This window comes from Myxine glutinosa, chromosome 1, assembly GCF_964187855.1.
Source record: "Myxine glutinosa chromosome 1, kmMyxGlut1.1, whole genome shotgun sequence".
NCBI classification, from domain to species: Eukaryota; Metazoa; Chordata; class Myxini; order Myxiniformes; family Myxinidae; genus Myxine; species Myxine glutinosa.
Genome location: NC_136261.1, coordinates 201,619,288 through 201,644,146, shown reverse-complemented (window position 1 = coordinate 201,644,146; position 24,859 = coordinate 201,619,288). Strand labels below are relative to the sequence as shown.

Here is a 24,859-nt window from a genome sequence, read left to right as displayed (position 1 = left end):
AACCCGTTCCGAGCGGTTCCGAATCGTGCCACGCTTACCCAATGGAGGAAAAGACTGATACGGTCGAATTAAGAAGAAATGAAGAACAGATTGGTTTGGTTTATTATAATTTGTACAGGAAGGAAGAGAAGTACACACAGAGAAGCTTATACAGTCTTAACTTATCCCAAGACAAACGGGCCCGCACACACAGACACACTCACACGGGGATGTAGATGGTCGGGGTTGATGGTCCAGGGATGATGTCCACAGCTCATTCTCCGGGTCCCCGATTCACCGTGAAGAAGATGGAACGACGGCAGAAAGCTCCCCGCGTGTCGTTGGCGCGGATCGGACAATTATCGGCGAAAGGTGAGCTCGGCTGGGCGGTTACTTCGCGGCTTAGCCGCGTATGTAATAAACGAACCGGCTTGGCGGTTATACTTGCGGTCACGCCACGTGCGTAATAGCAGAACAGGCGCTGTACGCGCTCTCGAGACAGTTCAATCCAAAGCGCCTTTCCCGCCGAAGTCCTCTCCAATGCGCCACTGATGCGAGTCCTTAATGCGCTTTCCCAGCAAGTCCTTGCTTATAACTCTTAACGCCAGCCGGTCCTTCGTTTGTTCAAGTCCTTCCAACAAAGCGCCTCTCCCAATAATCCTCATATATTCCTTCTGGCCAGTCCTGGACAGTCCTCACAATACCAATGCTTGGCTTCAGTCCTTATCAATTCTTCCGCACGAGAGTCCTCTCGAAGGGCTTTGTGCATGCGTTTATATAGCGCCGCCCAGCGAACCCTCTCGAATTTGCCAGCCGTGCACTACCACGCCCCTCACGCTATTCCACCCGAGACCTGGTTGGTTGCTGGTTCTTACCGGCTCCGCCCTTGACATGCTGCTTGACGTGGCCACAACCCGACCTCACGCTCCTCCCCCTTTTCCAGGCCTACCTCGTGGCATTTGGCTGGTTTGAGCATCCCAATGCGAGGGGCAATAGCAAAAATGGGGCGCAGACTGGATGCTGCCCAACGAGGTAGATTTGGAGGGTGGGCCGCAAAATGAATGGGACCTAAGCTTATTTATTTATTTACACAACGCAGGTATCACTATTGGAAATGGCCTTATTCTCACATATACTATGACATAACTAATTTTCTAAGGTGGCCTACGTGTTGCATGTGGACTAACTATGGGGGCAAACCTTTAACCTTTATTGATCATATATGTACATTCTCAGAACCGCAACAACATATTTATATATACCGTATAAATATGTATATATATTTGAAGGGGGAAGGGCTCCATCATACATAGATTGTGTTAAGAATAGTATTGACGATGTGACCACATAGTTTGCATTCCTCTTTTCATGGGTATTTTTCTCAAAGAAAGCCATAACTTAAAACGTGCACCGAGGAGGTAGTGAGTATTAACTTTAAGACCGTATCGAGTAACATTGTGTTATATAAAACCTTCTTTCAGGTGAGGACTTGTGGCATTTAAGACAAAAGGCATGATAGTACTATGAATGCACTTTCTGGAACAATGGACGCTTTCAAGGTGCCATGAGCAAACAAGGCTGTTATGCTATAGCTCCCAAAGGCCTGTGAGATATCGATGGCCTTGTGTGCTGTGGGGACAAAGGGGATCATAGATGTGGGGGAAGGAGGTGGTTATATATGTGGGGGGAAGTGATGGTTCTAGATGTGGAGAGGGGGGAAGGGACTGGGCGGATGCTTTGAGAAAGCGTAATCCTCATCCAGTGGAGTGGCCAGTGAGGACCAGCGGTGGGCGGTCCGAACCCCGTGGAAAAATGACACCCTCATCCTGGGAGCCATAAAAGCGGACCAGTTATTGGTGGTCTAGGGGGGGGGACAACAAAAGCTGATGTTCGCTTCACCCTCGAAGAGACGTCACTTTAATTTTGCCCGCCCCATCACAATTTTCTCTGCCCCATCACCCCCTGAGCCTCACTTCGTCTGTGCAGTGCCAATCTGCATGACCATGGCATTGTAGAGGAGCACCAAGCAGCTTGTGTCAGCCAAAAGCCCTCACCTTTTCGCTTTGTACCTCGTGTGAATATGGTATTTGCTGCCATTAGGAACTGTATTTATTTAGTATTCCTTGTACATATGTTTGTGTGTCCCCTCATCCCTATTCATGTCTGTCAACCGCTTGGTTCGTTCCACCATATTTTAGCGTCTTGTCTACCCTTAACCTCATACTTTCTTTTAATAAACCCTGTTTAGCCGCGTCGCAGACGCTGCTCATAGGGTGCCCTCTGCTGTTGTTGTTGTTCTTCTTGTTCTTCTTCTTGTTCTTGCAGAGAAGACAAAGCCTCAAAGCTCCACCCATTCTGGGAACCATAGCTCCACCCATTCTGGGAGAGACTTCATATTTTTTTTTTTTTTTTTTTTTGTATACAAGATCGAGGCTCATGCAAGAGCTAACATCAATCACCGAAATGCCATGACCTAAATTTTGTGCTGCTTATTTTAGCTTTTAGCTGCAGCATATCTGTGTTAGAATTTACTGATATTTTGGAATTGGTATAAGGTCAACTCGCAACGGTACCCGCCCTAAGTGCGGGGCTTCAATTGGGAGGCCCAAATGAAAAGGCAAAATATCAGAAATTGAAGGCTTTTTTTATTTTAAACGATTTATATAAACATCCGTTAAATCATATCACGCGCAAATCATCAAAATCGAAATATAAACAAATATCCACCATTTTATTAACTCGCATAGCTTTGAGGCCTGTTTGGTAGGCCCGTGGTGTCTTCCTCTCTCACACAGTTTTATTTCAAATCAAATTCGATATATCATTTCATTTTTCACAGTCACTAACATCGTTTTAGACTCGGTTGAAAAAAAACGGGAAGAAAATCCGATGAAAGTTGCCCTTTATAGAACTAAATGAATTCTCAAAGGCCTGTAACTTCAAGTCCATTGAGATTTATTTTTTTTAATCGCGGCATGGTCAGTCATACACCGCCCGAAATAAGAGACGGGAAAATGCCGAGATATATATATTTTGTTTAAATCGCGGCATGGTCAGTCATACACCGCCCGAAATAACAGATGGGAAAATGCCGAGATATATTAAAAATTCGTCCATTTGATGACAATCGTCACGATGAAATATTTAATTTATCCGTCGTCACAATAATGTGGAGAGAGGAGCATAGCTTCGTTCACGTGTCGCCACACACGGGAAATTGCCGAGATATATATATTTTTAATTGCGGCATGGTCAGTCATACACCGCCTGAAATAACAGACGGGAAAATGCCGAGATATATTAAAAATTCGTCGCCACACACGGGAAATTGCCGAGATATATTTTCACTTTGCACAAAAATAACATCAAGTAATCGAATCAATAGGAATGTCCTGTGCCTATAACATCGACGTTATAGGCACAGCTGCATCTAGGCATTGTGTAACATCGACGCGGCTTTTGTTTTAATTAAAACTTTTTGTACTTGTTATTATAAGAAACGTCTTATCGCCTTTTTGCCTCCTGCGTGTTTCACTGCTCGGTTGCCTCACGCGCAATATTGGTGATCTTTGGGGAATAGTGGAAATATGGAACATGACTTGACTACCATTCAGGTCATTCACAAGGGTATTTTACCACCAACGCAGGTGTACCACCATGTTAATGGAACTGTCTGATGCCACAAATATAAATGGTCAGCCCATGCAAGGTTGTGGCGATTCATTCAAGAGACGGAACCTCTTCCAGTGGCTGACTATGGAAATAGGTTGATCAACTTGATGATCATTCTGGAACCGCAGGACAAGTGACAGTGAGATTTGCCAGAGTTGAAAGACGTACTCCATTTGTCAGACCAGCATCTAATCAATTCAAGATTGATAGAGTAATGTAGCTGTTGCGTACCTGACTATGTGATGTGGTACTGTCGAGCATAATGTGGAAGTCATCTGAAAAGGGAGAGACTTTTTCAGATCATGGGGGAGGTAGTTTATGTATATGTTTATACACTCTGCCATAAAATAAATGAACATGTAGAATTGATAATGTAATTGGTGGACTGTTCCATGGTTCCTTCCAAGTACATTTTTGGCCCGAGGGATGTGCAGAACACCCGATTGCTAGTTTCCACATTATGTAATTACCTCTGCCACTGAAAGGGGATGGAGACCATGTTTTCACCCCTGTCTGTATGTCTCTAAACAGCATATCTCAAAATTGTAGACGGATTTGGACTAAATTTGGTGGAGATGCTGGGTATGTGACAATGGAGAATGTCAGACCGCAACCTTGTCACACAGATCTCCTCCGGGAATACTAATTGCGACTTTATGTCTGCTACCCCCTTCCAATCACAAGCATTTGACAGACCTCTTGCCTTCCACCTCCTCCTCTTTCCACCTCTTGCCACTTGGCCCTCTTCAACAAACAACACCTCTCTCCCATCGGCCTCTTTCTACACTCTCTTCTCTCTCTCTCTCGATCTCATCGCCTCTTGTTGCACCATCTCCACTACCACCACCAGCACATGATTGTGCTGTCATCTATATCTTCCTGCTGCCAATGCTACTGACCATGCACTCGGTGCATACTGCATTTTTCGCAGTCCTCCACACCAAGATCAGCTCTCCTGCAACAACCTCCACTCCCTCAAGTTTTCTGGGGATGGAAGCACATCAATATGTTGCCCACAACAGGAAATTCAACAGTATTGGCTCCATCCTCCAAATCTCTTACTACTTCAATGTCCTCACCTGCACACCTTCCTACCAAGTCCATGCACCTTGTTGTGCCTGTGCGACTGCTTTCACATATCTCCCCTCCTCCTCCTTTCTTCTCACCTCCCTCTCAACCATCTTCCTCCTCTCTTTCACACATGCCTTTCCCCATAGTTCATGCTTCATCCACCCCAAGCCATGCTTCCTGTGCTGTAGCATCCCCATGACCCTGCTCCTGTTGCAACTGCTCCTCCATCTCACCCACCTCTGCTCTTGCATTCTAATTCCGACTTCCCTTCTTCTCTGGGAGAGCATTCTTTACCACTGGATCACTTGAATCCCACACAATCACGAACCCCCGCACCCTCATCATCTTAAACTTCTTGGTTAATGATGTCAAGGGAAACTGGAGTTTTCCACCCTGACCATAAAAAGCAATATTTGTCAAACAGCGTGGCACTCCCAACTACCTCCTCACAAATCCGCTCACCACAACCTCCATCCTCTCTCCATGCCCAATCGCAATATCATACATCATCAATGGCCACAATACTCGTGGCATCAATCCAAACTTCAAACACCATACCTTCAACTTACCTGGCAAACCACATCCATCAAACCTCTTCAAACCTCTCAAAAGCTTGTTCCTCACCTCCTCCACCCTTCCCACATCATTCAACTCCACTGTATACCATCTTCCCACCTCTTCACAGGGGCCTCTACCAATGATGGAACCACCTCCCCTCCCAGGTCAAACCTGTGCATGTTATCCACCACTCCTCATCTCACCACCACACTCCTCGACTTTCTTGCTTTAAATCCCATTCTTGCCCACCGCATCAACCTTTCCAGTCGTCCCAGTACCTCTACTGCTGCATCAGCGGACTGTTGGACAACTGTCAGGTCATCCATGAATGCATCATCGCTGGCAATCTCTGACTAGTGGCTATTCTTTCCCATGTCCACTCACCGCACGTATCAGCAACTCCATAACCAGCACAAACAAAACATGGGAGATGGCACATCCCATCAGGATCCTCACTTCAAACTTCTGCCATTCTATTATGTAAGACTGTGTTGCCAAACAAAATTAATCTAAAACTGATCATAATATGCCATCAGAAAATCCCTGCATCTTTGTGGCATCCAAAATAAATCCATGGCCTATCTGATCAAGGCATTATTGTATTAACATTAACATTATTGTAGCGGTGCAGCATTTAATCCATTGGTATTGTGTGTGTGTGTGTGTGTGTGTATGTATATATATGTATATACAGTATATATATTTGTCTGTCCCACCCCCTCCACCAACACAACGACCCATGCCAGTCCACTCTTAACATTACGGAGAATTAAACTATGGGCCGAGGATTTGAAGAATCAACTGCCGACCTGTATGGAGCAGCCTTTATACGTCTGCCGCCATAAGCCTAATAGTTAACTGAAAAGTGGTGGAGAAACAGGCAATTAATTTGCCATTTACCTTAACCAGTACACCCGCTCACTACGGGAGCGGTATGGGGTCATGTTATTATCCTTATTATTATTATTGCCAATTATTATTACTATTACTTATGTTCGATCAGGTAATTGAAAAGATCAGACCATGGCTCACCATTCTAAATTCCCTACAATAAAATTATTTACTTCCATCAGGAAGGGGTGGGTGGCGGAGGGGTGGGGGCAACATCGCAAGTCACAAAACCCCTAGGGGAGGGGGATACGGTTGTGTCGTAACATTAATATTATGCTATTATCATAAGTATTGTTATTACTTTTGTAATGAAAAGCAGCCTTGGAAAAATGCCACGAAAAATACCTTGGAAGAACTCCACGGAAGCCACAGGAAGGTTCGTGTTATTAACCCTTGCGGGGTTTATAGACTACAGTAGATCTTCGATCAGTTGCGTTCGTCGACGTGAAGCATAGACTGATGTCCTGATTCATCCAAATTCCTTTGTTTAGTGTTAAACAGCTTTAGCGACTGTTTGATAACGTAATCAAATATGTTTGTTGTTTATTATATTTTTGCTTCTGGTGGAGGTGCTCCCACGAAAACGTCCCAATAAGTTATTTATAAATGTTAATATGGCGTTTGGCCAAGTAGGAAACACCCTTTGGGTAGGTGGGATATTAATAGTATTAACATTGTTTTGTAATAACATTAATATTATGGTATTATCATTAGTTTTGTTATTAGAAGTGGTCTTGGAAAAACGCTGTGATAAAGCTAGCTTAACACGGACATAGGGGAAGGCGGGGCAAGTTGAGCCAGTTTTTGTTCTTGGAATGTTAGGACTGAACTTACTGATGATCTTGCACAAATGAGTATCTTGCCTTCTAATTTAATCCTTGGGAAACATTTTGTAGCTAGTTCTTACTTTCTATCCCCACACTGAAAGTCACTGTGACCTTTGAAAAAACGGAGGCCAAATGGCTCAACTTGCCCCGCCTGAGGGGTAAGTTGATCCAACCTCTGGGGTAAGTTGTACCACATAGGGGTAAGTTGATCATTGCCCTAAATAAAGATAACTAAAGTAGAAAACCATTGTTTTGCCAGAAAAATATTTAATGTTATAAAGTTCTACAACACTGAACGAAATGATTACCTTGTGTTCATGGTTATAGTAATCAGTTACGAACAAATTGAGTCACTCTCATAGAAAAACAAGATTGTCAACTGTGGTAAGAAAAGTCAACTCAATCCACCTGTCACAGTTTCAAGTCACAATTAAACAAAAAGTATCCCAAATAGTTGATCATTGCCCCAAATAAAGATAACTGAAGTACAAAAATTGGTCTGCCTGAAAAATATTTAATGTATTTGTTACAACACTGAACGAAATATTTACATGTGCCTTGTGTTCATGGTTATAATTCAATGTGGCAGCTGGATTGAGTTGAAAACAGCTGCCACAGTTTTAAGTCACAATAAAACAAAAGTGTCCCAAATACACCCAGAAAGGCCAACAGTCAGACTGTGGCAATTAAGGCACAATATCTTGCTCATCAATGCCAGCTTCATCATTTGGATCTGCAACTAAAAGTAAAACATGTCAGAAATCAAGTCAATTAAGCTGCCAAACTGACAAGTCACAATTGAACACAAGCTGTCCAGAACAACGGGCAGAACTGCCAACGCACTTAGGCTGTGGCAGCTTACGCACGATGTCTTCCAGTTCAAATCCTGCTTCATCCTTTGGGTTTGGAACAAACACTGGGTTGTCAGATCCAACTTTTCCAGCAACCTTCTGCAGGAAGACACCTTCAAACTGAAATTCCTCTCCATTCAGTACATCAACCCGAGCAATGTAATGCACAAATCTTGATTTGCCAGCACATTTGCCCGAGCTTTGCTCGGAGTGCTTGAAATGGCAGCACGGCAAGGAATGCTCCCCGGGGAGTGTAGATGGTACACCCAGTGTGGTGCAGGCTCGCAATGTATCCAATGACCGGGGTAATAATATGGTATTCTGTAAGCGCTTTGAGCCTTTGGGGAAAAGCGCATTATAAATGCTAATTATTATTATCTCCACCAACATGAGTTGGCAAGTTGAGCCAGACCCTACGGGGCAAGTTGAGCCATGGCTCAACCTGCCCCGTAGGGTCTGGCTCAACTTACCCCAGTCTGAACTTTCTGAGATGTCTCCACATACACACATATTCTATGCATCCATCGTATTAAAGTCTATGACAAGAATGGAGACACATACCTGGACTAACAATTGTCATCTGATATCCATATTATATCTATGCTGCATATGGAAGAAACGTGAACTTACCTGTTTTACACCTTTTTACTTTTATGGCTGAAAATTGGATTTTTCCCTCTGCAACACTGGTTTCTGTTTCAATTTAGAAAACAATATGGCAGAATTTGGAGTTATGCAATGGGGCATCTATAAATGGCGCCACCACAAAGTCTGACTCATTCATAACTGGCTGGGAGGTGGTGGCTCAACTTACCCCTATGCTCAACTTGCCCCGCCTTCCCCTACACCTCAACACGCATCGCTATTGGTGGGGAAAACCCCCTTGGCGTAGAAAAGAAAAAAGAAAGGAAGGGGGGCAAATGAATTTGCTACAACCACCATTGTATGACCCTCAGTCTTTCTGGCAAGTTTGGTTGAGATTGTATAAGTAACGACCGAATGTATCACGGTGAAAAATCGTCAGACAGACTTGACACCAAATTGCATATTTTCGTATGATTCACTGATTTCACAAAAATCGATTTCTAGCAGCTTTTTGCCCTTTGGGTGCATGGCCTAATGGTTTCTGAAAGGAAAGATTATTACAGTTGGTCATGAAGGAACCCAGAACCAGTTTTGGTTCTCTAAAAAAAAAATTCATGCTTCCAAAATCAACTTCTCCGCAGACAATGGAGTCACGTTTCCTTAAAGACTGACTCACGCACACTGCTCGTGGAGAACCCAGATGACAGAGGACTAGCAGGTTGACTGGCAGAGGGAACAGGCAGACAAAAAAGAAGTTCCATACAGTACTCCAGAGAACAAGAAGAACGGCATGGAGGAAAGGTGTTTAGGAGGTTTTTTTTCTATAGATAATTAAAGCATTTAATTCTAGTTAGTCATACCCTTTCAAATCTGTGAATGGATGTTGCTTCTGCAGTTTCATTGAACAATTTTAGCTGGCAAGTTCATGCATTTTATGTTTCCTCTGATCAATGGTTTCATTTCACCTCCAGGATTGTTTTGCTGCACCGTCCCCGTGAGATGATGTACTCCGACGGGATGAGTACCTGCAGATACAAGTTCCTGTCCCGCACAGTTCACCCTCTGTACATCAATGTCACTGTAGATATCGGGACTGATAAAGATCCACCCGTCTGACGTAAAAGGAACCGACGTCATGAATCTGTACAAAAGACAGTGGACGAGTGATAATTGCATAACTGTTTGTGGCAGACAATGTTTGTATTGTAGGTACAATGTTGTACAAGCATGGTATACTACAATGTTACATTTGGGGGGAGGGGTGGAGAAGTGTTCCTTTTGGATCCAATCGGTAATATTATAAAAAGTTATTGTATAAAAGATATCCTGTGAAAATGTACAGAACACCTTAAACTTTGTGGCTCTATCTACATGTATAAAATAACCACATAGCCTTACCGGTCAGATGAAAAAAAGAGGTTCTTACCAACCAATGTTGCCAAATGTAAGGATAAAGGCTAATTTTATAAGAGTGTAAATAGTGATAACATATAGGTACTTTAGGTGTGAAACATGTTGGATGAGTATTTTTAGCCCGTCCCCGGCACAGCAGGAGATAGAGTGTTGTAATCACGTCTGTTCGTCTTGTTTGTTTGTCTATTTGTAAATAGTCTGTCTGACCTGGCCGTAACTTTAAAAAAAAATTTTTTTGAGTTATTGTCATCAAAGTTTCACCAAAGATTTATTATGACAATATGGAGAAGGCAAATTAATAATTTTGTCCAAAGGTCAGCATCACCCATCATCCAGTTGACCTGAAATTTAAATTTACCATTTGAGTTTTGTCATCAAATTTTCAACAAAACTTTATTTTGAGAATATGGAGGAGGCAAAGCAATATGGTCAAAAAGTCAAAGGTCAGCGTCAAATAAAATCGTCAATTTTCATCCGATTGATCTGAAATTTTAAGACTTTGCATATTAGGTCACTGAATTGGTTCACCAATCTAGAAGCTGATTGTTTTTTTTAGATCTAAAGCTAAAAGGTCAGGGTTGCGTTAAATCACCAATTTTAACCCGATTGACCTGAAATTTCAAGAATTTGCAGATTGCGTAACTGAATTGGTTCACTAATCAAAAGGAAGGTCAATTGTTTTTTTTAGATCAAAAAAGCATAAAATCAATTTTCATTTTGTATTTTTTAAACTGTTTTTGTTATTTTGAGCATGTGGAACAAGAAGATGACGTCTGAATACAAAGGGACACGGACAGGCTTTATATTTTCAGATGCTTTCTAATTTATTTTTATTTTCTGTCCCAAAAATGTTTTATCAAAAACTACTTGGCTAAAAATTGATTGAACGGTCTATTAATTATTCGAAGATTGTTTGAGCTGGGATATATATATATATATATATATATATATATATATATATATATATATATATAATGTGTGTGTGTGTGTGTGTGTGTGTGTGTGTGTGTGTGTGTGTGTGTGTGTGTGTGTGTGTGTGTGTGTGTGTGTGTGTGTGTGTGTGTGTGTGTGTGTGTGTGCACAAGTCAAAAGTTCAAGTACTTCACTGGTGTACTTGACACTTAAAAGTGTACTTAAACTTTTGACTGGTAGTGTTGTGTGTGTGTGTGTGTGTGTGTATATATATATATGTGTGTTATATATATACACAGTCACGTGAAAAAGTAAGTACAGTACACCCCATGTAAAGTTTTGACTTTTTCAACACATTTCAACATTCAGCTATTTGATCTTCATTTCAACAATATTGATCGATAAAGGTGATATAATATAACATATGAAACATTTACATTTTGTAGTCCATTGTATAATTTAAATAAACATAAATGCAAATTCTGCATGTGTAAAAAGTAAGTACTTTTTGTTACGAACTTTTGTTTTGTTACGGATGTATATATATATATATATTGTTACGGACCGCGGATAACATGTTGTGTTTGCCAAGCGGATGCCCCGCGGCCCTAACAGTTACCCCGACTAACCCGATTCCCGAACGTTGGCCGGATCGCGCCACAGATATTCAATATGGAAAAGACAAAAGCGACACGGATGTGAAGAAGAAGAAGAAGACGAAAAAAAGGTTGAAAATACTACGAAATTTATTCCTACGAAATACAGGCTCAAAAAAACCAAGGAGAAGGAAAGATAATAAAATAATATACAGAAGATAATAGAGACACAGTGCAAATTCCTTATACAAGCTTAATTAAATACCCAGGACAGAACAAACAAAACAAACTCACGTACACAAGAGGATGGAAAGGCAGGAGGTGGATGGCTGGGGGGAGAGGAAGGTCCAAGGATGCTGCAGCACGATCGGCGCGTTTGGCAGCCGCCGTTCCTTCGCGGCCCTGCTCCGGAACTGCCGTCAAGGCCCCACGCTGCTGTCGTTGCTGCTGTGGCCACCGCTGCTGCTGCTGTTGTCTGCTGCTGCGGCGGTGGATGTCGCGCGCTTTTCCAGAACTACAACAGGCTTCTTGCTGTTAACTACTGCTCAGTCCAACCTTGGCGAGCAAGGCGACGAATAGCAGGCTTTGTGCTTTCCGGGATGTCCTCTCCTTGGATGTTCTCTATGTTCTCTTTCTTGGTCCAACCACTCTTTTTCTCTCTTTGTCCAATCACTCCTCACCACCGACCACCAACACACCTTGCTTCTTGTGCGCGCGCCTTTATAACACCTCCGGCGATCAAGCCGCCGGCCTTCAGGACACGCCCATCGGTGTGCTCACCTCGGCCCTGGTTGGTCGTCCGACCCTCTGGCTCCGCCCTTGATGACGACGGGCGGGCACGCCTGTCTTCCCCGACCCGAGCACATGTTCAATGGTGGTTTTGGAGGGGATGTAATTTGCAATCGAGGCTTGGCAATGATGAAAGGGGAAAGTGAAAGTTTTGGGAATGGGAATGAAGAATGAAGGGAATCTATCTATTTCACTTGGTGCAATGGAGTGTCATCTTAATGGGAGACAAGGCCTTACCCTAATACACATAATAAAGATATAACTATCGAACAGGGGTATTCTATGATTGGCTGACGTGTATGCTTTATGGACTAATTATGGGACGCCCTTTGACCTTTACACTACGGAGGTATTTACAAGTAATCATTACATTTTACAGAGGGTGATATTTACAACAATTTACTATACAATACAACACAATAAAAAAACAATCCTCGTATCCGCAACACTGCACCCTCCTCCTCTTAGGCACGTCCCGGGCCTATAACTTTAATTTAGTGTGACACGTAGGTGTAGTTCCCTCTACTTTTAACCTCACCCTGAGTGCGACAGTTTTAAAACATAAATAAATATGTCCCGCTGCTCCATTGCACCCTACCTAACAGACTCACGCCCACAGCTAACCAAATTGTGGAATGGTCTTCAAACTATACACTGACGGTGGGGAGCATTATTTACAATGACTCTGCTTTTATTTACAAAACTAACCCAGGACCTGCGATTGTTCTTTCTGGGGGGGAGACAGTCTGCTCTGCATCGACGCACCGTGAAAGCACCCAAAACGCACCAAAACACCCTCAAGCACCAATCGGTGCACAGTCATCATTGTTCATCAATAAAAATAAAAACAACAACCCCTAACCCTGCAGGTGGTCTCTTGCTCTTCGACTCCCTCTGCTGGCTATTATTATTTTCCTGGTGTTGTCATCTTCCTTTGCTAGCGGCCTATTTGCACTATTAAAATGCACCCAACGTGTCCATTTTTATTTATTTGATTTATGGCCCACAGGGCCGACTAGTGTGGTTCACCTGTGGGGCATCGGTGCCCTGTGATCAAGGTCCGCCAGCAAGATTTTGGGCCTTCATGGCCGGTTCCAGCAGAGGGGCCATGCCCCAACCCATGGGGTCCATAAGTGGTGCTCGGCCACAGACATGTGGTCCATAATGTGGTGCATCGATGCAGACAGCTGGTTCTGGGAGTTCCGGGCGCACAATGGCGGACTCACGCACGCTCCCTAACCCTCATGTGGGAGACAAAAAGGGGGGACAGACAGATGAGCGAGGGGTAAGGTCACAAGGGTACACATCAATAAGGCAATGCAAGGTGAAGTGCGTACGGAGAGCGAAGTGAGAAAGCTCGTCCCTACCATACGTCACCCCCCCTGTCACCTACACTACCCTTGCCCTTACCCCATATTTACAAAAATCAACACATTTACAAATTCGTCACTACCGTCACATCTTCCCCCTATACCAAATTCGTCTTCACTCCCTCTACTTCGAAATTTGCCATCACCCAATTCATCATCAATCCTCATAAGGAGGAAGAGATGGAACATCAAGCACAATGTCACACCCATGTCATGATGCGTCTCACATTCCAAACATTTGCATCAAAAATAATAAAACAACCTGGCATGGTGTGGAGGTACGTCATCTCAGGTGAGTGGATGCAGATGGTGCAAGGAGATTTTCATCCTAACTACTTTCTAAATGACTTTAACACACTTTACACTACCCAGGGTCTTTCCCTGCCAATCCATTGGCCAACTTACACTATGGGTTCTAAAAACCAATTCCCATTGACCAAACTGTGGTGCTTCTCAATTTGGGGTCTCACTCCCCCGATTCATCTCCCGGTGCCCTTGCACAATTTCTGGGCTGAGACGTGTAGCTCTCCCAGCAGGTCTACCCACCTGCACACCTCCACCACTGTAGTTGCCACCCGAGCTTACCTGCTCCTTACCTAACCTATCTAACTGGGGAAGGCCCCTCCTGGCTCTGTCACCCCTCGGTGCCCTCTGGCACTGGGCTACCCGGGTCCGTCCTCCGGATCCTCGGGTCCCATCCACAACAACTCTACCGGCTCCCAGAGCCCACCTGCGGCCTCACCTGGCCGACATCCTCACAGTGGTGGAGTGCCCAAACCAACTACACACACTAACAGGCTACACGCCCAGCCATTTCCACAACACTAATGCACCCATCCAAATACCATTCTTTCACCCGCACCACAGATGCCAATATCCAACCACAATTTACCTGTACCCTCTACCTAACACTTACACTGCCCGCACCGGGTATTCGTGATGGGGGTCCATCCTTCTCCCATTCACACCTCCGCACCATCCACTCCACTCCATTGTTTCCACCATACTCACTCCACGACCATCCATTCCAATACTCCATATATTCCATACCATTTATTCCATACAACCATTCTCCATTCACCTGTTGTTGCACACCTGTGCAATCACACCTGGTGCCACCTGCACCCTCCTTCTTTCCTGGACCATTTGGTCAGCACAATACACATCACCATCACTCACTCAAACACTGCTCCATACACCTGTTCAGTTGCACACCTGTGCAATCACACCTGTTCACCATACACACGGCATCATCTAATCTACCTGGTGCCCTGCTAACTTAGTGCTCCCCGTCTTCCCTTTAAACGAAGCACATACCACGTCATTATCATCCACACTAATCTACCTGCGTCCCCACTACAGGTACCATTGTCAATAACTAATCTTAACGTTACCTAAGGTCATCTTTCTAGATCCCTACACACGATATCCTAACCCACCCGGGCTAGTTTTCACTGCCATAAACCCCATAACTCTAGTGCTCCTTTGCCCCCGTGTGAGAGATGGCAGAGTTGCCATCCCATCACATCGGGTATCTCTCACTATAAATTTTGCACACCAAATCCCAGCCAATCAAAAATTTGCCAATCATCTGCCAATCACTCTACCATTACCAATCATCACTCTGCCAATCATCACTGCCAATCCTCTAATTTTGTTTTCCTAATTTTGGGTCCAAAACACTATCCTCATAATCACGTCTACTCACTAGTGCCTCTCGGTGCGCCAATTCACTTCTAAAGCTCGGCTTCGTAAAGCCGAGCAATGAATGCGGGTTGTTTGGTGCCAGCGGCTGGATACGTCCGGCACTCGGTGCAAGGAAGGAGGTTTACCCGGGCCGAGATCCCACGCACCACCTCGGCACGGAGCCATCCAATGGCCCGATCTCGACCTGCCGGAACGCCTCAACAAAAAGGGGTCGCCATGACGACCCTTCCTATCGGGCTGCCCGCTCCGCCTAGTGGAGCACGGACGCGGCCGTTCCGAGCGCGGCCCGGCGTGGATCGCGTACGGTGATTCTTTCGAAACCGCCGTGGTTCGGATCCCCGCTGATCCTCGCGGCACGCGAAGCTGCTCAGCGCGCACCGAGGGCCTGATTCGGCTAAATGTCGTTCTAACCGCTAACCCGGTTACCGTCGATGCTTCACCTGCATGCTCACACGCATACGCTACCCCTTTCACCCTCACCGAGCTCGGTCCTCCAACGCCGCCCGTACACCCCGCGCACTTCGTCATTGTTCTTTCGTTCGTTCTTTCGCTCACAGACTTGGTCACACACCTGACCACCGCACACCTTTGCACACACTCGTCGTTCGCACACCTCACCAACACACCTCTTCGCGCCCCCTTCTCGGTCACCTCCTCGGTGACCACCACAGGTGTGCTCTCACTTGCACACCCAACCACGTGCCTCACGACTAATTCCAGTGTGCATTCCCACACACGCTCTACCATTCCAGGTGTGCATCCTTCCATTCCAGGTGTACTTCCTCTCTCACCTGCCACAACCAACTCACGCTCCGTGTCACTCTTACTACTCTCACCTCCACACTCGGTCGCGCATTCACCCTTACTCTCGACAGCGCACTCTGTACTCATGCACCCGTCCGTTACACACCTTTCTCGCGCACACTCTCCCGTTACACCCTCCGTAACACTCATCACAGGCGTGCATTCTTCCTTACTTTTGACAGCGCACTCTTTCCTCATGCACCTATCCGTTACACACCTTTCTTGCGCATCCTCTTGTGCACACTCTCTCGTTACTTCCTCCGTAACACTCACCACAGGTTTGTACTCTTTCTTACTCTTGACAACGCACTCTTCCCTCATGCACCCGTCCGTTACATACCTTGCTCGCGCATCCTCTTGCGCACACTCTCCCGTTACTTCCTCTGTAACACTCCCTACGACGCGCTTCCATGTGCTCCCTCGCACACGCGCTACGACCAACTCACTCTCGACAGCACACTCACTCCTCGGCGCGCACTTTTTCCTCACACACCCCATGGTCGGACATTCTCGCACACCTCCTCTTTCGCACTCCGTACCTGTCGCACACTTCACCAACGGCCTCTCACGAACACCCGGATCCAAATCAACCCCCAAGCCGACTGAAGCTCCCCTCACATCATATACATTTCCTCGTATATCGCCACTCACCTCGGCACCTCGTCTCCGCACCTCCTTCGCCACCTGCAAACTCTTTATTTGGTTAGCGAGCACACCATCATGATTCGAGCACAGACCTCGTACCAATTCCATTACTTCCTCCTTTATCTCTTTCTTAGTTTCTGTCCGTCTCTTCTTAATTTCACTCACCTCCTCTTCCACTTCCTCTAATTTTTCCTTTACCTCCTTTATTTCCCGGTACGCCTCCTCAATTTCGTCCTCTAAGGCTACCTTGACCGTCTCTATGTGCGTCCTCACCTGCCGGTCCTTCGTCTCCATTACCTCTGTCACCTCGTCCAACCTCATTGTCAGTCCCTCACGTACCATCTGACATTGCCTCTTCGTCGCTATCAAGTCGTCCTTGATGTCTTTGTGTCGCTTTTAACCCTCCAAGTACCGCAGTGTTCCTTTGCACCTGCTCCACTAACTCCGTCTGTCCCACCGTCAGCTGTTCCACCTCCTGCGTCAGGTCCTCTATGCCCCCTTGTAACCTAGCCGTATTATTCCTCACCTCTTTCTCCATACGCTTTTCACCTCGCTTTACCTCCTCGCGTACCCCCGAGACCTCCTCGCTTACACCTCGTCGTATCTCCTCCTTCATCCCCTCCCTCTCTTTTGTAGATGCCACCCTCATCTGTCCCAATTCATCCCTCTGAGCATCCAATTTGGTTTCTACCCCGATTTTCACCTCCTCTATCTGCTCTCCCATTTGTTTAATTTCTCGGGAGGATTGCTCCCCTATTTCCCGCAATTTGTTTTCCATCTTGTTTTCTAACCCCTCTAACCCATTTTTCACCCCCTCTATCTGATTCTCCTGGGCAGCCATTCTATTTTCCACCCCCGTTAACCCATGTTTCACCCCTTCTATCCCATTGTCTAATCCCTCAAATTTCTTGTCTAACCCCTCAAATTTCATGTCTAACCCTTTAAAATTATTGTCTAACCCCTCAAATTTATTTCCCATATTGTTTAACCCGTCTCTTAATTGCTCACTAGTACCCCTTGCTTCGTCCCTCATTTGGCCCCTCAATTGCTCACCCTGAGCATCCATCTGGTTCCCCAATTGCTGACTATTAGCCCTCATCTCGTCCTTCTGCAGGTTGAGGGACGCCTGCATTTGTGCCATAAATTGCTCCATGAGGGCCTGCATTTGGGCCATCCCTCCCACTTGTACAGCGGGCGCGGCCGCCATAGCCATGTGCGAGGCGCCATTTTGCGCGCCCGTAACCTCGTGCGCGAGAGCGCCATCTTGCGCGCCTGAAACCTCAACCACCTCCTCATTGCCCTCCTCCACATACATTTCCCCGCGGTCCTGGGTCAATTCTACCCCGTCTAACTCTCCCACCGACATCCCGTCGCCTTGACCAGCCATGGCGCGATTTCAAAATTCGGGTTTTGTAAAACAAAACAAATTTCAGTAGCTCGTAATTTTGAGTGCGTTAAGGGCGCTTCGGGTCCGTTCCCGCTCCCGACACCAATTGTTACGGACCGCGGATAAGATGTTGTGTTTGCCGAGCGGATGCCCCGCGGCCCTAACAGTTACCCCGACTAACCCGATTCCCGAACGTTGGCCGGATCGCGCCACAGATATTCAATATGGAAAAGACAAAAGCGACACGGATGTGAAGAAGAAGAAGAAGAAGAAGACGAAAAAAAGGTTGAAAATACTACGAAATTTATTCCTACTATATACAGGCTCAAAAAAACCAAGGAGAAGGAAAGATAATAAAATAATATACAGAAGATATTAGAGACAGTGCAAATTCCTTATACAAGCTTAATTAAATACCCAGGACAGAACAAACAAAACAAACTCACGTACACAAGAGAATGGAAAGGCAGGAGGTGGATGGCTGGAGGGAGAGGAAGGTCCAAGGATGCTGCAGCACGATCGGCGCGTTTGGCAGCCGCCGTTCTTTCGCGGCCCTGCTCCGGAACTGCCGTCAAGGCCCCACGCTGCTGTCGTTGCTGCTGTGGCTGCCGCTGCTGCTGCTGTTGTCTGCTGCTGCGGCGGTGGACGTCGCGCGCTTTTCCAGGACTACAACAGGCTTCTTGCTGTTAACTACTGCTCAGTCCAACCTTGGCGAGCAAGGCGACGAATAGCAGGCTTTGTGCTTTCCGGGATGTCCTCTCCTTGGATGTTCTCTATGTTCTCTTTCTTGGTCCAACCACTCTTCTCTCTTTGTCCAATCACTCCTCACCACCGACCACCAACACACCTTGCTTCTTGCGCGTGCGCCTTTATAACGCCTCCGGCGATCAAGCCGCCGGCCTTCAGGACACGCCCATCGGTGTGCTCACCTCGGCCCTGGTTGGTCGCGCGACCCTCTGGCTCCGCCCTTGACGACGACGGGCGGGCACGCCCGTCTTCCCCGACCCGAGCACATGTTCAATGGTGGTTTTGGAGGGGATGTAATTTGCAATCGAGGCTTGGCAATGATGAAAGGGGAAAGTGAAAGTTTTGGGAATGGGAATGAAGAATGAAGGGAATCTATCTATTTCACTTGGTGCAATGGAGTGTCATCTTAATGGGAGACAAGGCCTTACCCTAATACACATAATAAAGATATAACTATCGAACAGGGGTATTCTATGATTGGCTGACGTGTATGCTTTATGGACTAATTATGGGACGCCCTTTGACCTTTACATTACGGAGGTATTTACAAGGAATCATTACATTTTACAGAGGGTGATATTTACAACAATTTACTATACAATACAACACAATAAAAAAACACAATCCTCGTATCCGCAACAATATATATATATATAATATGATGTATACTGTATGTGTGTTAAGCTTGCGGAAGAAGATTGTGTTAAAATAGGTTAATCCTATTTGCAATATCCTGCTGCAAATATCGATCAAAAGAGAATGTGATGTAATGCAAAGTGCACATTGTTTTACTTTTCGTGAGTAGTTTGTGACAATTTCCTAAACATGCTGCTGTGCAATCAAAATGCACCATTACTGATGCACCACCAAACTCACTAACTTCGACTTTCTCCCCGCCCAACTTTTCTTGAATTTTTACATTTAATTATCAAACACCCTGCCCTCTCCCAAAATTTGCTATTTATTTTCACGCCTGGCGCCTCAGTTCATGTACAGTGTATTTAGGAAGACCTGTTCATTTTAGTGCAACTCTGTAAATTGATGTAATTTATGAATTTGCTCAATATTTGGTGATCGTCTCTGGATTAGGATATTGATACAAACTTTACTCGTGCATTTCATGTTGCATCACGAGTATAATGTTGCTCAGAGATTTAAAGTGCATGTCTCAATGATCCAACTACCTTTTAGAGGGAAGGAATTTGTTCCATCATGTTCTGGTACCTTGGGTCGTACTTAAGCACAAGTTGTATCAATTTTAACCAGACTTACACCTTGGGTACTGGCTTACCTGGTCTGTACTGGTCGTGCTGAATGCTGTGTGCAACAAGTTCTCTTCACAAAACGTGTGCCTCATTATTTCCATGTGTGCACAGGCTAAGTACCACTGGTTCCTTGCACAACTTTGTCCTGTGGCTAGAAGCCTCGAGGATGCTTCTTCACCACTTGCGTTTCTTCCCCTTGCACACAGGCCCACACGCAAACGGCTTTCATCACCGTGCTTGTGTTGCGGCCTTTCAGATGCTTTCTAATTTATTTTTATTTTCTGTCCCAAAAATGTTTGATCAAAAAATACTTGGCTAAAAATTAATTGAACGATCTATTATTCGAAGATTCTTTGAGCTGGGATATATATATATATTGTTTTGAGCTTTATCAAATTGTTTGAGCTTTATCAAAGATGAGCACTGAAACGCAGCAAATTACTTATTTCAGTGCAGATGTGAATTTAGTCTTAATTATGTCTTGTTAAATTATAGTATGACCTAGACACATCAACTTAGCCACGAGCAAAGTAGGTTCTACCATTGTGTGCAATTAGTTGTCTATTTGCATTTTTGATGAAGATGTCATATTTTCAAAACGATGACGATCATTAGTTTTTCACCAAAAAATGATCAATCTCAAATGCTGAAGTGCCTAATGACTGTCTTTGTTATGTTATGATTGATCAATGTACAACCTCGGTGCTTCATTCCGTTGAGGAACAGTGCGTTCTGCTATTGTGCGCACTTCCATCTGTCTGCGTGCATTATTGAGGAAGCTGTGATCACTTCAAAACGACGAAAATTACTTGGATATTGGTTTTGTTGAATGCATCACCATGCTTCAATTGTGATATTTGTAAAATAAAGCATCGGCAACTTCAATACTTCTGATTTGGCAACTGTTCTGATATCTGATTGGTCCCTAAGTTTTGTAGCTTCAGGATAAGTAATCATGGAACATGGTATCGATGAAAATAGACAAAAATCCAAAAAGTAGCTTTTTGAATCCTGGTGGTCAACTTCAACACCCCATAGCACCTTGTTGGGCCAATATCTCATGGGGAACTTTTTACCCAAAGTTCACCATATAGTTGTCTATCGCTGCCCAAAAGTTCAAGTAGCACCTCGGTCAAGAAACGAAAACTGAATTCTAGCCACTTTTCCAGACACTGCCTATGGCCTACACTTCCTATGTTTTGAGTAATTATGAGGAATTAGGGAAGGGAGCCCGTGGGCCCCTTTCCAGAGGAGATACGGCCATGGGGAGCACAACTTAAGGTTCGGGCATGGTCACGATGATGCATGGCCAGTTTGGCCTGGATCCAGGCGTCAGTTTGAGATGATTTTTGAATGAAACACCAATATTTGGGGCAACCCCTCCCCCCCCCCCCCCCCTTTTAAAGAGAGCGGATCCGGATGGGGAGCATAACCCCACGAGACCTTGCCATTCTGATGCATCGTACCAAATTTGGTCTATATCGGTCTGGTAGTTTGTGAGAGGAATATGTTTTAGTCAATTGTTAACATACGTACGGATGGCCAGACACCGGGACTCAATCTATGAGGTTATTTTCCAAAAATTAACAAAACGTTTCTTGAATGACATTGTACATCATTCAAGTACATTTTTAATTTCCTTCTTAGAGGCATACAAGTCTTATTTTCGGTACTGTCCAATGGTCTCAACCTTGGTGCTGTATTCTCCTTGTTGACAACCTCAGTTCGGTACTGCACCTCCTTCCCCCAACCCTCCTCCTTCTATAGGGCACCTCTTCCCACGCTGTTTGGTACTGCACCTCCCCACACCTTCCTCATTCGGTACTGCACCCCACCCATCCACCTGCTCGTTTGATACTGCACCTCTCCATCAAAAGAAGGATTTAGTCCATCATCACGAACTTCAAGCGTTGAGGGAATGCAGTTTGTCGTGTACCCTCTCTCATTATCGTCCATCGAGCCATTATCGTGCTGGGCCGAATGACATTTACTGACAAGAGAAAGAATAAGTACAATCCAGCGATTTTGCAATCTCCCGATTTGGTACTTCAGTGATGTATTCTGGCATTTTTTTTAAAATCACTCGTTAGTTCTGAAAACACTTGAAATAAAAGTTATGACTTTTAAAGGCTTATCACTTCACTCTATAGTACATTTGAAGAGTTGTATTTTATACACATTTGATGAGGCAGCCATTTCTTCCCCCCCATGCCATCCCGAGATAAGGAATACTGCCGTAATTCATGATTATGCTGTGCATTTCATTACAAACTTCTCTTCTACCAACTCCTTGGATGCTATTTGTATAAATTATGTTCCACATTCCCAAATACATTCATATACAGAAACCAATCACATTCACGACATTGTGCAATTGTCGTTTCTATGTGATAATTTATTAAAATACTTTCAAAGCTCACTCAGCACCTTAGATTCCAATTGGAACTTGGCATTTCATTATGTAACACAGCCCCTTTGGTTACAAAGCAGGAATGCCTAACTAACCCAGGACTTTGCAAACAGTACTTGTAAAACAGCACAAACATTCCGTTACAGCAAAAGCTATAATAAAATGTTTGGAACCATGATTTTGAAAAACACAGGTGTACTAGTTTTAGAAGAAGAAAAAAAAAAATCTGACAATTCCAAGGGATAGTAACTTGTCCGAGACAAGAACACAAGACATTGCACATTGTCCCCAATTCAATAACACTTTGAGAACAATATAAAGCACAAAGATGATGCATCATAGATGGTTCAGAAATTGAGAAAAATAATTTGAAAAGTCGAACTCTGATCCACAAAAGTTGATTGTCGATCAATTTTTAAAAAAGAAAAAAAAAAAAAGTGAATTCCTTGTTAAGGACCAACTCGGACCAATCGAAAAATCATATCAGTTTGCAAAACAAAACAGGAAAATTCCATTGTCACAATGAGGTAAAGGACTTCCCTTCCGAGGCTTAGTCTGATAAACATGCACAGCCAATCGAAATGATTAATTCAGAAGAATAAAGAGAGAAAAAGGAAGTGAGAGGAAGAGGTAGAAGAGAGGGAGAGAGAGAGACACAGAGAGAGGGAGAGAGAGAGACACAGAGAGAGAAAGAGGTAGAAGAGAGGGGTGGAGAGGAAGAAGAGTGAGAGAGGTAGAAGTGAGAGAGAGCGAGAGAGAGAGGGGGGAAGAGAGGTAGAAGAGAGCGCAAGAAAAGAGAGAAAAGAAAGGAGGAGAGGAAGAGATGAGAGGGAAAGGGAGAATATGCAGACCAAATACATATCCTCTCCAAGAATTGAGCCAGTTTAACAAACCCACACACTGGTGCAGCAAGATCCAACTGCTTCCGGATCAAGCCAGACTTCATACAACAGCATCAAGATCTTCATTGCTTGGTGGTCATTAGCCGTGTAGCCTCCGTGCAGGTGCCTTTTCACTGGGTCCAATATCAACAGTGATGTTCGTGTATAAAGGCAGCTGTTCACGTGACAAGCGGCGGTAATTGAGAGTATTCATTCCCTCAAGCCGCCATATCCGACGGGTTTGAGCCAGCATGGTAAAGCTGCATCAGAAAAAAACAGGACAAAAAAGTGTGGGTGGGGGAAAGAGATTTGATGACACTGAAAGGATAATATCACCCATACACTTCCACCCAACACACCCTTTTACATCCCTTCTCCCCAAAACCCCAACCTCCCAATGATCCCACCGGTTGGGATTGGCTGCATTTCCAGCATCATGCTTATGTTTGATCATCTTGTATCGTCCCAGGCGGATGGAAGGTCGACTTATCTTCATTCCAGCCAACAGTACCCTGCAAGACCACAAAATCGCAAAATTAATAAGGTCCCCATACCGGTAATCAGTGGGGATAAACTAAATAAACTGAGATTTACCGGTTTGCGATGTCATCATCCTCTCCGCCCCAACCCCAGTAGCTATTTGGAAATCCGTTCATCTTGAGGTACTGTTCTGGCGTTAACCCGGACACACCTCCAAAATAATTCTTATACGGCATTCTGTGGTCAACAGCAAGAACGACAGGAGTCTGATTTAGGGATGGTAATACAATCAATGCAAATGGTTGTGATATACAATACATGCTCAAGCAGTTGCTTCAGAACCCACACGTACTTGTATCCAAACTTGTCCATGGCAGCAGCCATGTGCTTTGGACCATCAGCGCAGACGTACAGGTTACGATCATTCTCAGGGATTAGATCGACATCATGGAAAAAAATGCAATCCCACTCCTCATCTCTCATTGCCTCCTTGAAACCAACGTTCATGAGCTTTGCACGGTTGAATGTTTGGTTCCCAGCCTGGAGAGAGGGGGAGAGAGAGGGAATTTTGTTTTTCTGTTTTATTGCATTAAAGCTTTTATTCTTATTCTTAAATGTTTTTCTCCTCTAATTCCGAGATATATCAAAATTAATTCTCTGACAGTTCGGGCCTACTTTCTTTTTCATTTATTGTTTTGGGGAGAGGGGATGTTAAACAAAACGTATTATTCCAACTTGACCCACGGCGGGAGTATGCGCTATACTGAGTTAACATATGTTATTCCCCATGGAGAGTTCTTTACAATGAGCAATGTCTCAATTTTTCTTTGCAGCGCTTTCGGAGATATAGAGGTGCAAAGTGTTTCGGTTTTTCCAAGATGGCACCCGTACCACGTGACATATGACGTCATAATTATCATTAAAAAATTCTGCAGGAGGAGGTGCACCTGTGGTGAAAATTTCCTGTCAATCGGACCAACGGTTGCAGAGAAAAAGAAATCGTATTTATTCTGTGCAGA

The 24,859-nt window shown here is 44.6% G+C and overlaps 3 protein-coding genes across 6 annotated transcripts in view; 1 reads left to right on the top strand and 2 right to left on the bottom strand.

Moving 5' to 3' along the window:
- LOC137433512 (beta-1,4-galactosyltransferase 4) overlaps positions 1-10,649 on the top strand; it is a 73,617-nt gene extending 62,968 nt beyond the window's left edge. The window contains exon 7 of the mRNA XM_068125871.2: positions 9,406-10,649. Coding sequence (XP_067981972.1) covers positions 9,406-9,550 — 145 coding nt within the window. The 3' untranslated portion in view covers positions 9,551-10,649. The remainder of the gene's footprint in view (positions 1-9,405) is intronic.
- LOC137433556 (tetratricopeptide repeat protein 1) overlaps positions 1-24,859 on the bottom strand; it is a 207,290-nt gene that overhangs the window by 169,168 nt on the left and 13,263 nt on the right. The window lies entirely within an intron of this gene.
- B4GALT3 (beta-1,4-galactosyltransferase 3) overlaps positions 22,444-24,859 on the bottom strand; it is a 53,977-nt gene continuing 51,561 nt past the window's right edge. For 2 of the 3 annotated variants that reach the window (XM_078782481.1, XM_078782490.1), the window contains 4 exons: positions 24,193-24,380; positions 23,955-24,077; positions 23,768-23,872; positions 22,444-23,620 (listed from right to left, as the gene is read on the bottom strand). In XM_078782481.1, coding sequence (XP_078638607.1) covers positions 23,461-23,620; positions 23,768-23,872; positions 23,955-24,077; positions 24,193-24,380 — 576 coding nt within the window. In that variant the 3' untranslated portion in view covers positions 22,444-23,460. The remainder of the gene's footprint in view (positions 23,621-23,767; positions 23,873-23,954; positions 24,078-24,192; positions 24,381-24,859) is intronic. The other variant, XM_078782495.1, reaches the window with a different exon arrangement.